Below are 15,548 nucleotides of genomic sequence, written 5' to 3'. Positions count from 1 at the left end.
GTCCTCTATCTTTGGTCTCTGATCTTCATATATGCGGAATACTGTTGGCTGTTACCTCTGTTCCTCAGATCAGCTAGGTGTTTCACTGGTGCTGTGGGGAAGTCAACTCTACTCCCACCTCTCGCCACCATCTTCACGCTACCTAATCTTTTATTTTGGAAAACTTCAAGCATCCGTAAAATTTGAAAGACCACTGCAGTAATTACCAGCATACCACCACCTAGATTTAACAGTTAATATTTTGCCATATTTACTTTGTATTTATGTGTGTGTGTATTATATATGTATGTATGTGTGTGTGTGTATTCACATATATACACACATATATACATACATAGACATATATATGGAGTGCTGAGTCATTTCATTGCAAGTAATATGCAAATATTATATCATTTCATATATTTCAGCATTTTATTGTCCTAAAAATTAGGACATTCTTTGTATAACCAGAATATTACTATTATACCTAGGGACATTCACAGTAATTCTTTAACATTCAGATTCATCTTTGAATTCCCCTATTATCCCAAAATACCTTTTAGAAGGTTTTTTTTTTTAAAGATTTTTTTTAAAAACCAGAATCCAGTCATGTATTACATTCAGTTTTAACTCTTTAGCCTTTTTAATTTAGGGAAGCTCACATTTTTCATAATGTTAATGTTTTGAAGGATGTTGCTTTTTTATTTTTTATTTTTATTTTTAAAATTTTTAAAAGATTTTATTTATTTATTGTTAGAGGGGGAGGGAGAAAGGAGAGAAACATCAGTGTGTGGTTACCTCTCACGCGCCCCCCAGTGGGGATTGTGGGCCCAGCATGTGCCCTGACTGGGAATTAAACCAGTGACCCACATGCTCAATCCACTGAGCCATTACCAGGCTTGTTTTTTAAAAATTTCTTTTTAGAGAGAGGGGAAGGGAAGGAGAAAGAGAGGGAGAAACATCAACATGTGGTTGCCTCTCATGCTCCCCCCTACTGGGGACCTGGCCTGCAACCCAGGCATGTGCCCTATCTGGGAATCGAAGCTGTGACCATTTGGTTCATAGGCCTGCACTCAATCCACTGAGCTACACCAGCCAGGGCTCTCCTGTCTGTTTTGTACCTACCAATTATGCTTCTTATTCCCTGTACTTTCCCCTCCATTCTCCCCCTTCTTCCTTCTTGCTTCTAACCCTCCATGTGATCTCCATTTCTATGATTCTGTTCCTGTTCTCGTTTGCTTAGTTTGTTTTTAAGTTAGATTTGTTAGTTTATTTATTTATTTTTTTAAAGATTCTGTTGTTGATAGTTGTGGGTTTGTTGTCATTTTACTGTTCATATTTTTTATCTTCTTTTTCTTAGATAAGTCCTTTTAACATTTCATACAATAAGGGCTTGATGATGAATCCCTTTAACTTAACCTTATCTGGGAAACACTTTATCTGCCCTTCCATTCTAAATGATAGCTTTGCTGGATAGAGTGAACTAGGTTATAGGTCCTTGCTTTTCATCTCTTTGCATACTTCTTGCCAGTCCCTTGCCTGCAAGGTTTATTTTGAGCTGATAGTCTTATGGGAACTCCTTTGTAGATAATGTTCTTCTTTTAAGGCTTTTAAGATCCTCTCTTTATCTCTAACCTTTATCATTTTAATTATCATGTGTCTTGGTGTTTTTCTCCTTGTGTCCAACTTCTTTGGGACACTCTGTGCTTCCTGGACTCATATGTCTAGTTCCTTTACCAAATTGGGGAAGTTTCATTATTTTTTCAAACAAGTTTTCAATTTCTTGCTCTTCCTCTTCTTCTTCTGGCACCCCTATGATTTGGATGTTGGAACATTGAAAGTTGTTCCAGAGGTTCGTAAGCCTCTCCTCATTTTTTGAATTCTTATTTCCTTATTCTGTTCCAGTTGAATGTTTATTTCTTCTTTTTGTTTCAAATTGTTTATTTGAGTCCTGGTTTCCTTCCGTTCACTGTTGGTTCCCTGTATATTTTTCTTTATTTCTTTTTGTATAGTCTTCACTTCTTCCTTTATTTTGTAGCTGTACCCAGTTGTTTCTCTGAGCATCCTTATTACCAATTCTTTGAACTCTGCATCTGATACGTCCTCATCACTTAGTTCTTTTTCTGGAGTTTTGGTCTGTTCTTTTATTTGGACCATATGTCTTTATCTCTTTAATTTGGCAGCCTCCCTGTGTTTCTGTGTATTAGGTAGAGCTGCTTTGACTCTGCATGTGGGCTCACCTGTAATGTTCTAAGGGGCTGAGCCTTAGGTATTTGCCAGGACGGTGCAACCAGCTTCACTAGTGTGTGGCACTGTATGTGGGGGAGAGGTCCGAGAGAAAACCCTGCTGCTTGCTCATCCCACACCCCGTTTTCAGTCACTTCTCCCCTTCCTGTAAGTGACAGGCACTCTTCTAGTGCTGCCCTGGTGCTGATTCCCAGTTGGGTGAGTTTGTGTATGTTGTAGGATCCTGTGGACGCTTTAAAATGACTCTCCTGAGAGACTGGAAGTTTCTTCTACAACCCCAAGCTCCACTGATTTTTACAGCCAGAGGTTATGAGGCTTTATTTTCCCCCTTGCTGGAACCCTGGGCGGCATAGTGTGGCCTGGGGCTCGGATCACTGGCTCCCCAGTTGTCCCTCCTCGTTTTTAGCTGCTGCACATGAATGTGGGACTGCCCTATCTGCTGGCCACAGCCACTGCTGCTGCTGCCTTGCCACTCCACACCATGTCCTCTCTGCCCCTCCCACCTGTCCGGATGAATGTTTCTTGAAATCCTTGGTTGTCAGACTTCCATACAGTTCAATTTTCTGGCAATTTTGGTTGTTTTTTGTTTTTAGATTGGTTGTTATCCTTATGGTTGTATGAGGAGGCGAAGCCAGTCTACCTATGCCTCCATCTTGGCTGGAAGTTCTGAAGAATGTTGTGTTTTAATCCTAATTAACCCTATTTTGTAGTTTTTCTTTGTCATAGTAAGGAAATCCTTGAGAGTTGTGAAATCTTTGGCTTGCCTTTTAACTAGTATTTTTTTTTAGCTTACTAATTTGTAAAATTCTCAAGTTTTAAGACTTTAATTTTTTTTTTTTTGAACTAAATTGTTCTTAATTTTTGTTCTAGGTGAAGGTATTTTACCCTGTTGGGAGAAAATGAGAGACCAGATTCAGGAAGAGAATGATGTGAACCTAAACAAACTTGGTGATGCCTCAGAAGTGGTTAATGTTGAGGAAAGGTACCATCCATGTTACAAAGAATAAGAATTGTGATAACTTAATATAGTAGCCAGCCATTATTATTGAGTACTTTCTTTGAAAGATCCATACTCTTTTTATTTTTGCTTGAAGATGCTTGTATGTATAAGGTTGAAGATACAACTTAGCACACAGTATCAGCAATATAAGGAATTTGGGGAGATATATCAGTTTAAGTGGCTTTGACACTGTATTGGAAAAAGTGAGCAAAGTTTTTTCACCTAATAGTAATAGATGGGTAAAATTAATTTTCTCTCAAATAATTAGGTAAATATTATTTTGGAGAAGAGAAAAATAAATTAGATATTAGAGTCTCACATTTGGTGTCACTTATAAATTCAAATTTTGTAAATCTGATTGTAGAATTTTAAAATGTTATGACAAAGCCCTAGCTAGGTGGCTCAGTTAGTTGGAGCATTGTTCCATACCCTGAAAGGTTAGGGGTCGATCCCCGGTGAGGGCATGTGCGGTTTTGATTCCTGATTGGGGTGCATGTCGAAGGTAGCCTATTGATGTTTCTCTTCCTCTCTCCCTCTCTCCCTTCCCCTCTAAAATCAATAAGCTTGCCCTTGAGTGAGGATTAAAAAAATAATAATAATAAATGGAATTTTGTGACAAATATAATATACCAATATTGAAGTTGTGTATTATTTTCTTAAATATTTGAAATACTTTAATATATGTTATTAATGGGCAAATGACTTTTTTGATTGTTGCTCTATTTACATTATTAACAGTCTTTTAAAATTAAGGAATGTATATAATGAACTATTTTTGAAATATGTTTTAAATTTACATAATGAACATGTTACTTTAAAAATTAACCTAAGGTTGACAGATGGACTTCAGAAGAGGTTTTTTTTTTTTTTCAGATCATGTAGAGTACTGTATATTTCTGTATTGGGAGATGGAGTAAGATTATAGCCTTCATTAAATTTTTAAAGGGGTGGTCTATAACTTTGGAAAAGGTTAGTTTTCAGTATAATCAGGAGTGTATATCAGGCAGACTAAGTGTAAAATATTCGCCACATCATGATTTGCATGTTAAATAACTATTTTTATTATTAGGCCTATTAAAGCTGCTATTAGAGAAAGAAAACAGACATTTGAAGACTACTTGGAAGAACAAATTCGGTTGGAAGAACAAGAATTGAAACAGAAACAGCTAAGGGTTAGCATTACCACCATTGGATTAAATTATCTAAGATGGTAGAGATTTGTTTGTAATTTGCTTTAAATATACCCACATTAATTCAAATATTGTACTTTATTATAGGAAGCAGAAGAATCATTGCTAATCAAAGCAAAACCAAAGCAACCGTTCTTAAAACGAGGAGAAGGTTTAGCTAGATTCACTAACGCTAAATCTAAGTTTAAGAACGGAAGGGGCAGTAAACTAATGACTAATCAGAGCATTTCAGAGGACCAGCCTGCGTTTAAAATAGACAGACAACAATTCCAGCGGAAAACTGCTCTTATTAATAAAGAACTATGTACAGAGAACCCTCCTCCTAAACAGAACAAAGCTAGAACCAAGAGTGGTTATGTCACACTCAGTGAGAAGCCAGAAGTGCTTAAGAGTAATAATGTGAAAGGTTTCTTTCCATCAAGATTGAAAATACTGGCAGGGAAGAAATGTGGGAAATTTAGAGAGCAGTTCAAATTGGAAAAAAAGGTAGAATCTAATAATAAAGAAAATGTACACGAGTGTACAAAACCTTATGATATTGGTTGCAAAGTCTGGAATAACACGCAAGGTAAAGACATACTTCCCCTCTGTACAGGGCTGGAAGGCCGTATGTCTTCCAAAAGCCCAATAACTGAGACCTTGAGAGAGTCAGGATCTTCTCTTGACATTTCTGTTCAGAAAAAGTTAGAGAATTGGGAACAAGAAAAGGAAAAGGAAAATTTGGAATTAGATGAATTTTTGTTTTTAGAACAAGCTGCTGATGAAATATCCTTTTCCAGCAATTCCTCATTTGTATTAAAGATCTTAGAGAGGGACCAACAGATTTGTAAAGGTCACCGGCTGTCTTCTACCCCTGTCAAAGCTGTGCAGCAGCAAAAGATGATGACACTGGGTCCCATTAGTCAGTGTAACCAAAATGAGCATCCAGACCATAACCAACATGAAAATGAGGGTGAGTGTGAGGTTGCACCCAAACAACTTAATTCACTGTCCTCACCTGATGGATTGCGGGGACCGTCTGGTAAAGTCAGTGAAAATGTGTTCCAAGTGAACAATTCTGAAAATCAAATGAGGTTGAAAGCAAGTGATAATGTAATGAACAGTGACAGTAGTACTGACTCTGAGGAGCAAATGGGCATTATCATAAAGTCATCAACTGAGGATAACAAAAGGGGTTTGAGCAGCAGAGAAGATAGTCCACAAGTTTGTGATGGTAAGGGACCTTTAAGGAATACTGGGACTCAAGAAGAGAATAAAAGGAGAGATGTGGATTTAGATTTGTCCGATAAAGATTGTAGTAGTGATGAGTCTATCATAACAGAAAGCTTGAAAAATAAAGGTTCTGAGTCCTCGAGAAGGCCCCTATCTCTAAGTATGAGTAAAATTGATTTTGATGATGAAAGAACTTGGACCGATCTTGAAGAGAATTCATTTAAATGTGATGTTACTCATGGGAATGAAGCCATTTATGGAACTACCCAGACCTACCCTAATATGACTGACTTATCTATACTGGACAAAACAATAAAAAGGAAGGTTGCACCAGTGAAGAAGGAAGACTTGAGCCAATCTAGCAGAGTCACAAGTCCTCCTCCTACATCGGATCTGATGATGAAATTCTTCCCTTCTTTGAAACCAAAACCAAAATCAAAATCAGATTCACACTTGGGAAATGAACCCAAGTTAAACGTTCAAGACCAACCCGCTGGTAAGTCAGAGCATTATAAAATGTGTAATAGATTGTTATAAATTTAACATTTATTTTATCAGTGTATTGTCAGAATGCTTAAAATCCTAAGTTTTCTGGTTGCTATGTTAAAATTTGATTTGTTTTGTGGGTCTAAATAATGTAATAGTGATTTGTATAAGAGGTTTGGATGAATTGTGATTTCAGATTTTTCAAATTTAAGCCTGTCTTCTTATTAAGGCTGTAAAAGTAATTGCTTTATTATTAAATGAGATAACATTTACATTTCTTTTACAACCAGGGAGGGAGTACCCAGTTTATGGTTTGCGTTACTGTGGAGTAAACTTTGTGTGTGCACACTTTCTTTATGAGGACTGTATTTTTACTTTTTTTTTTTTACACTACCTCATGAATTAACTTGTTAAATTTGACCAAGAAGAAGTACAGTGTAATCCAAGTTTCTTTCTTTCCTCAGACCTGGGCTCCTGGTCCCCTTTCCAAGAGGCACCAGCATTCCCATTTCATTTGTATATGCTAATAAATACATTCCATGCACATGATAGCATATGTCTGAGTGTAATTTCCTTTCTATACAAAAGAAAACATGCCTTTTATATAACATTCTACATCTTGCTTATGTATTTTAAAGATTGCTTTAACACAGACATCTGCCTTGTTCCATATAATAGTATTCAGATGATGTGATGGGCTTTTTAAACCTATATTGAAAAACTCTTCTATTATATCATGTTATATTATAAACTCTGAATGCCTTGCAAAGCTTTAAAATATAAATTATAGCAAGCTATTTAAAAAGTACTCTGAATTTAAAAGTAGTACTTTTGCAGAAAGTTTGGAAGTTTAAAAAGCATAGAAGCGAGAATGTTTATAACCAAACTACCCAGAGGTAACTATGCTATTGTTTTGGGGTATTTTCTTTCAGTCATTTTTCCTATGTATCTTAAATATCATAGCAACATATGTTATAACTTGCCTCATCCTTTTTAACTGGTATATAAGATGTGTTGGCCATATCATTAAACACTGTGTACTTTAAAAATGGTTGCATGACATTATATGAATGTAGAGTAATTTTATCCAGTAATTTTCTTAATGTTCAGCAGATTTTTTAAAATAATATAAATACCACTGCAATGCATATTTTTGTCCAAAACTGTAAGATTTTACAAGTTTGTTCTTTAACTAGATTTTTAGAAGTAGGGTCAAAGGGTAAATATGTGCACATTAGTCTTGTGATATAAATCAGGTTTAGTTTCCAAAGGGTAGTTAAAAGACAGGAGCATTAGATATTTTACTCTCTTAAATAGCAGTTTAATATTGAAAAAAGTCTTAATTTGTATTTCTTCGATTAGCAAGGGGTAAACTTTGCTTTTTGGTGCTTTAGATATCTTGTGACTTAACTTATTCATGTTCTTAAGCTATTTTTATATCCTGGCCTTTAATAATTTTATTTGAATTATTTCTTTTTACATATAATGTTAATTAATTGTCAGATTGAAACTCTTTTGAGGTAGAATAATTTGATTCTTAAATTTAGACTGGTTTCATCTGGAAAGATAGGACAATAAAATTATTCTAAAATTTAGTTATTAGAAACGTTCTAATGCATTTTAATGGGGTACTTACCATATTTTTGGCTCTTAGTAGTAATAGCTAGCTAGTGTTTTTGCTGCTGAAGGCCTCTTGAGAAGTTCAATATTTATGGCCTGTTTTATAGGTGGCAGTGCTCGATCTCAAGTTTTGAGAGAGAAAGTTATTGAATTGGAAATGGAAATAGAAAAATTTAAAGCTGAGAACACATCTTTAGCTAAACTTCACATTGAACGAGAAAGTGCCTTGGAAAAACTCAGGTAAGTTTGTGTCAGTAAGTTGGAAAAAAATATACAGTGGTTCAGTTAGTATCTTTAAGATCATGTCTAGAATACTGGAAATAATTTTTGTCAATCCATTAATATAAATGGAAATGAAATCTGTACCACATATGAATTTTTTATCTAAATAAAATGACCCATTGTGGTCAAAGCTTTGTTAAAAGGGAAATTCTCTTGGTGATGAGATTACAAATTGAAATTTGAAAGGCATTTTGGGGTTATGAATTTAAGTACTACATTGGCCAGTGTATTAATTTCTTAGGGCCGCTTTAACAAAGTACATACTAACTGGATGGTTTAAACCAGCAGGAAATTATTTTCTCATGATTCTGGAGGCTTAGAAGTTCAAAGTCAAGGTATCAACAGAGCCATGCCTTTTCTCCTATCTTCTAGTGGTTGCTGTCACCCTTAGCATTCCTTGGCTTGCAGCTGGACATTTGAGTTTTGGTTATTGTGAATAATGCTATTATCATTGGTGTACAAATAGCTATTCACGTTTCTGTTTTTATAATTCTTTTGGATATGTACCCAGGGTGGAATTGCTGGATCATATGTTGAACCAACCTTGCATTTAAGGGATGCATCCCACTTGGTCATCCTGTGTAATCCTTTTAATGTGCTCTTGAATTTGGTTTCCTAATTCATTGAGGATTTTTATATCTATGTTCATCAGGGGTATTGTCCTGTTGTATTCTTGTGGTGTCTCTGGGTTTGGTAGTAGTGATGCTAGTCTCATAAAATGAGTTTGGAAGTGTTCCCTTTTCCTTTTTAGGAAGAGTTTAAGAATTGGTATTAATCCTTCGAATGTTTGATAGAATTTACCTGCGAAACCATCTGGTCCTGGACTTTTCCTTGTTGGGAGATTTTTACTGATTCAATCAATTGTTACTGGTCTGTTCAGGCTTTCTACTTCTAGATTTAGAGTTGGTAGGTTGTATGGTTTTAGAAATCAATCCATTTCTTCTAGGTTATCCAATTTTTTTGGATTATAATTGTGGATAATATGATCTTTTCTATTTCTGAGGCATCTCTTGTAATGTCATCTCTTTCATTTATGATACTTATTTGAGTATCTCTTTTTCTTTCTTTTTTTTTTGTCTAGCTAAGGGTTTGTTGATTTTGTGTGCTATTTTTCTTCTTCTGACACTGGTGCAATGTGTATATTGGGTCATTCCTTGTTGTTCCATAAATCCTGGAGGCTTTCTTCATTCTTTTTTCTCCTTTAACTATAATTTCAAGTTATCTGTCTTCTAGTTCACAGATTCTTACTTCTGCTGGGGTGGGTTTGCTGTTGAAGGTTTCTGTTGCACTTTTTCCTTTTTTTACTTCATCCATTGTTTTCTCAGCTTAAGAATTTTTGTTGGGTTCTCTTTTATGATTTTTCTTTGTTGAACTTCTCATTTTGTTTCATGTATTGTTTTCCTGATTTTGTTGGGTTGTTCATCTATGTTCTATTGTACCTTGCTGAGCTTCTTTAAAACACGTATTTTGAACTCTTTGTCAGGAAATTTGTAGATCTCCGTTTCTTTGGGATCAGTTACTGGAGCTTTATTAGTTTCTTTTGGTGGTGTCATGTTTGTCTGATTCTTCAAGATCTGTGTAGCCTTGTGTTGATGTCTTTTCATTTGAAAGAGCAAATAACCTCTTCCTGTTTTTACAGATTGGTTTTGGCAGGTCTTTACCTTCTCCTGCTGGGTCCTTGATCCAGGATCCACTATACCTCCAGGATCCCAGTTGAATGGGATTGTAGCCAGGTCATATGGCTGCTTCTGGGTCCACAGTGGGGTCCACAGTGGGCAGGCCTGTTACCAGGGGTGCAGGTAGACAGGGACTAGACCCCTGGTTGGGCAGGACTGCTTTTATGTCCATGGTCAAGCAGGGCTGGAGGGTAGGTAATAGGTCATGGGGCTACTTCTGGGCCCACTGTTGTCATCTGTAGGCAGGGGGATCAGTTACCATGGGTAAGGATAAGTGTGACCTCTGCCATTTCCTAGATATCTTCCTGCTGGGAGCCTGGGTGGGCAGGACTCTTTCCAGTATCACAGTATAGCAGGCTAGAGCCAGGTCACAGGGCTGTTTCAGGATCTGTAGTTGGGACTGAGGTCTGTGGGCCTCTTATTGGGGCATAGATAGGTGTGGCTCTTCCTGAGTTCCCTGGTGGATGGAGCTGGGGCTGAGTCCATACGGGAGCTAGGCTGTTTGCATTTTGCAGCCAGGACCATGTTTAGTAAGTCTGCCACTGGGGCATGGGCCTGCCTTCTCTAAGTGTCCTTGATATCTTGGCTTTACCAGAGTTTCCAGACCTCCTACCTGAATCCTAGAGCTTCCCCAAAAGCACTTATGTTCTTGGATGGCTGTTGGATTGTTGTTTATGTAGGGGGATGTTAGCCAGGGACCTCCTATTCCATCATCTTGCTGATACCACTCTCCCTGTGCTCTTAACACAGCATGAAGAATGAATGTGTGTTATGACAGTCCCTCTGTTCAGCACTCTCCTCAGCCAGATACCAAAGTCCTCAAGTGGCGCATAAGACCCAGTTAATCTGGTTCTTGGGGTTTTTTTTCCCCCTCTGACTCTATCTCACTATTTTAGCCACACTGGCTGCCTGGCTGTTCTTTGAACACATCAGGCATATTCCTACCTCATGGTTTTTGCATGTGGTCTTCCCTCTGCCTGAACTGTTTTGTCCAAATATCCTCATGGCTATTCTCTCATTTTCTTCAGGTTTTACTTCAAATATTGTCTCAGTAAGGTGACACCATCATAATTTTAATCCCCTATCCTGATATTCTCTAACCTGATTCCTTGCTTATGTTCTTCCTCAATACTTACAGTGTTCCATATATTTACTTATTTATTGTATTATTGCCGTCTCTCCCATTAGATGTAAGAAGCTTCATGGGAGTAAGGATGTTTAGGATTTTTTTTGCTGTGGTTCTTCCAGTGTACTGCTTGATGTATAGCAGGTGCCCAGTAGATGCTTGTTGAAGGGGTGCTTTATTGAGTTAATTGGCTGTTATTTCAATGCTTTAGATTGAGGATGGATTAAGTAAGACTAGCAGCTCCTCATTTCTAGACTGTCACTGGTGTTACATTTTGGTGCCACATGTGGGTTATTATATTGAGATGGTCTTCTTAGATTATTGAGGTGTAATCCCTTAGATAACATGGTTTGGTCATTTTAGGAAAGATATTGCAGACTTTGAACAACAGAAGGCAAAAGAATTGGTTCGAATAAAAGAATTTAAAAGGGAAGAAATGAGGAAGCTACAAAATAAACGCAAAGTTTTTGAAATGTATACTACAGCTGCAAGAACTTTTCCAGATAAAAAGGAGCGTGAAGAAATACAGGTATACCGATACTTATATACTCATATAAATTAGTGAAGATGACAGTCCTATAAGAATTTTAGAGTTATTTAATGTGTCAAAGAGACATTGGTATCAATTTATTAATCATGCATTGGCTCAACAAGTTGTCTGTCTGAGACACTGCATTAGGAACATCTTTGTAGTCTGGCTTTTAAAGAGTAAAATATTCTCTTACTAAAGGCTTTCAAAAAAAAAGACTATGATAGTGAAATGAATGAATTAATAAGCCAGGAGTTGGAAGTTCACTGGTGTAATGTTGTATTAATTTGTTTAACCTACCACAGAACTAACCTACTGTTAGTTTTATTTATTTACAAATATTTAAGGCTTCTTATATACTAAATTGGTGTTTAATTCTAAAACTTATAAAATGGTAGGCCAAATTATCAGACCTCTTCATTTCAAAGTTAGAAATGGACATGATCAGAGGAATGTAGTTCTTAAAAAAGAACTAATGCATTTTTAGCTAAACTATAGAAAATATATAGGTGAATATATTCATGACTTTGGCATATGCAAAGATTTCCAAAGAACTAAGTACAAAAGAACAAAGTGGATGTAACTGGAACTCATTGAGAGAAAAAACTTCAGTTTACCAAGAGAAAAATTTTTAATGGCTATCCCTTGCTTACAGCATAAAATGCAAAGTCATCTTCCAATTCCATATTTTTTTAAATATATTTTATTGATTATGCTATTACAGTTGTCCCATTTCCCTCCCTTCACTCCACTTCCCCTTCATTTCCCTCCTTTTACTCCCCCCCCTGCACACCCCCTCCCTCCCACATTCCCCCCCTATAGTTCATGTCCATGGGTCATACACATTAGTTCTTTGGCTTCTACATTTCCTATAGTATGCTTACCCTCCCCCTGTCTATTTTCTACTTACCATTTATGCTACTTATTCTCTGTACCTTCCACCGCTCTCTCACCCTCCCACTCCCCTGTTGATAACCCTCCATGTGATCTCCATTTCTGTGGTTCTGTTCCTGTTCTAGTTGTTTGCTTAGTTTTCTTTTGTTTTTGTTTTAGGTGTGGTTGTTAATAACTGTGAGTTTGCTGTCATTTTTACTGTTCCTATTTTTTATCTTCTTTTTCTTAGATAAGTCCCTTTAACATTTCATATAATAATGTCTTGGTGATGATGAACTCCTTGAACTTGACCTTCTCTGAGAGGCACCTTATCTGCCCTTCCGTTCTAAATGAAAGCTTTGCTGGATACAGTAATCTTGGATGTAGGCCCTTGCCTTTCATGACTTGGAATACTTCTTGCCAGCCTCTTCTTGCCTGTAAGGTCTCTTTGGAGAAATCAGCTGATAGTCTTATGGGAAGTCCTTTGTAGGGAACTGTGTCCTTTTCTCTTGCTGCTTCTAAGATTCTCTCCTTCTCTTTAAATCTTCACTAATGTAATTATGATATTCTTGGTGTGTTCCTCCTTGGGTCCAACTTCTTTGGGACTCTCTGAGCTTCCTGGACTTCCTGGAAGTCTATTTCCTTTGCCAGACTGAGGAAGTTCTCCTTCATTATTTGTTCAAATAAGTTTTCAATTTTTTGCTCTTCCTCTTCTCCTTCTGGCATCCCTATAATTTGGATGTTGGAAGGTTTGAAGATGTCCTGGAGGTTCCTAACCCTGTCCTCATTTTTTTGAATTTTTGTTTCTTCATTCTTTTCTGGTTGGATGTTTCTTTCTTCCTTCTGGTCCACACCGTTGATTTGAGTTCCAGTTTCCTTCCCATCACTGTTGGTTCCCTGTACATTTTCCTTTGATAGTTTCCATTTTTTCATCTAATTGGCAACCAAATTCAACCAATTCTGTGAGCTTCCTGATTACCAGTGTTTTGAACTGTGCATCTGATAGGTTGGCTATCTCTTCATTGCTTAGTTGTAGTTTTTCTGGAGCTTTGATCTGTCTTTCATTTTTGAACAGATCAAAACAGATTTTGGATGTTCTTTTTTTGAACAGATTTTGGCCTTTTTTTTTTTGTCTTGGTGCACCTGTTACATAAAGGGGCGGACGGAGCCTTAGGTGTTCAACAGGGTGGGGTACTGCTTGTTGCTGCACTGTGACACTGTATGTGAGGGAGGGGTCCGATAGGGAGCAGTGGCACTTGCTCTACTCTCTGCCGGTTTTCAGTCACTCCCTCCACTACCCATGATCAAATTGGGCCCTTCTCCTGCTGCTTTCCGAGTGGGTGGGCTTGTGCACGCTCTAGGCCTCTGTGGGTCTCTCCAACGAACTCTCCTGTGAGGCTGGGAGTTTCTCCTGCTGCCTCGACCCCCACAGGTATTTTCAATCAGAGGTTTGAGGCTTTATTTCCCGGGGCTGGAGCCCTGGGTTGGGTGGTCTGTCAGTGGGTCCACCAGGTGCTGCCTCCCCGGCCAGCTGCAGCTTTGCCTGCCATGCTCCACAATCTGCCACCTCACTGGGTCTGCCAGCCGCCACCTTGCCATGAGTCCTCTCCACCCCTCCTACCGGTCTGGATGAATGTGTCTTCTTTATCTCCTTGGTTGTCGGACTTCCATACAGTTCGATTTTCTGTCAGTTATGGTTGTTTTTTGTTTTTAAATTGTTGTTGTCCTTCTTTTGGTTGTGCGAGGAGGCACAGTATGTCTACCTATGCCTCCATGTTGGCCGGAAGTTCCTAATTCCATATTTTAAATACCAGTATTTCTGAGTCCCATCCTTTGCTTTCTTCCTTTCTGTAGTACACCATCTTTGAACAATCTCATCTGCACACCTGTAGCTTAAGTTATCACATGCCATTTTGATGAGAGTGTTTATATTTTTACTTTGTGGGGAGAAACATGTGCTATGTTTTGGTTAATGCTTGGTTTATTAAATCTTTTAGACTTTAACAATTTAATTTTTTTTTTTTCCAAAAAAAGGCTGTGTAGTGCAATCTCTTGCTCTCACCCTTGTTCTGGCGCCCAATTTTCTTCTCTTTTGAGATAACCACTGTTATGAATCTTGTAATTCTAAGCAAATGCATACACACACACACACGTATATATACATATGTGTGTATATATGCTTTTTTAAAAAAGAAGTTATCCTAACATAAAGAGCATCCTCATTTTTTATTTTCCCATTGGATAGAATTCAGTGGTAAATATGTGGGTGTGCCATAATTTACTTAACTAAATAATTATGTTGTTTCTGTTCTTTTTCTTTCTATCAAGAGTGCTGTCCTGAATAATCTTGTACTCATATCAGTTCACAATCATTCTTTTACTTAGTTATTTTGCACGGGGTTATTGAATACCTGTGATGTAGCAGGCATGTGCTAGGAATACAGGTGTAAACAAAATGAATTCATTCTTGTCCCCATGTAGGTTACATACTCAAGTATATCTATAGGATAAGTTCCTGGAAGTGAAATTTCTAGGTTAAAAGGTGTTGGTACGTACATTCGTAGATATTACAAGGTTTATCCCTTCATAAATATTGTTTCAACTTTTAATTATACTGGCAATTATTAGAGTATTTTTGCTCTTTGCTTGCTAGGTAAAAGATTAAATATTGATATTAAACTTACTTGAATTTCTTTTTAAAATATATTCTCTAGATTATAGAGAACTGTTATAATCTATAATACAAATTTAGCATGATTTTTTATGAAGACTTCAAATACTTTAAATAGTAGTTAAAATCAAATTCAGCTATCAGAAAATTTTTCACTAAATTTAAAACCACAAGCTATTCTAAAATATCTGCATAATGGGTTTGTCATTTCATTTTTATTGTTTCTGAGTCTCCCAGGAATAGAGCAATACTTGGCTATGTTATGAAAACCTTACAAGACCCAAAAGGAAAAAAAGCCAACCTTCTTAGACCACCCGAGATTGTAAGATTGACTCCCCCCACCTTCCCTTCTTTGCCATAATTGAGATTTCTTCTTCCGTTGTGATTCAAACTATAGTAGAGGAGCTTTCTATTGTGGTTTTATTTACTTTGATGAGAATAACACATAGATTTTACTTAATTGTAACCTGGTGCCTTTCCCTCAAACCATGTATCCTCTTATTCTCTCAGCCAGTTCTTTCCAGTCTGCTCGTCCTTAGCCACATGTGACTATTTCAATTGAAGTTAATTGAAATTAAACTACAAATTCAGTTTCCCAGTGACATCAGCCACATTTCAAGTGCTCAGTAGCCACTGGTAGCTATCATATTGGAC

The 15,548-nt window shown here is 37.1% G+C and overlaps 1 protein-coding gene across 1 annotated transcript in view; it reads left to right on the top strand.

Annotated features, from left to right (window-relative positions):
- The window catches only part of CPAP (centrosome assembly and centriole elongation protein), a 76,773-nt gene that overhangs the window by 26,884 nt on the left and 34,341 nt on the right, over positions 1-15,548 (top strand). The window contains exons 10-14 of the mRNA XM_053920688.2: positions 3,100-3,211; positions 4,299-4,401; positions 4,507-6,127; positions 7,845-7,977; positions 11,185-11,350. Of these exons, the coding sequence (XP_053776663.1) occupies positions 3,100-3,211; positions 4,299-4,401; positions 4,507-6,127; positions 7,845-7,977; positions 11,185-11,350 (2,135 nt within the window). The remainder of the gene's footprint in view (positions 1-3,099; positions 3,212-4,298; positions 4,402-4,506; positions 6,128-7,844; positions 7,978-11,184; positions 11,351-15,548) is intronic.

Source organism: Desmodus rotundus, chromosome 3 (assembly GCF_022682495.2).
Source record: "Desmodus rotundus isolate HL8 chromosome 3, HLdesRot8A.1, whole genome shotgun sequence".
Classification (NCBI taxonomy): Eukaryota; Metazoa; Chordata; class Mammalia; order Chiroptera; family Phyllostomidae; genus Desmodus; species Desmodus rotundus.
The sequence above is the reverse complement of the archived record's forward strand: the minus strand, read 5'-3'. Positions and strand labels throughout refer to the sequence as shown.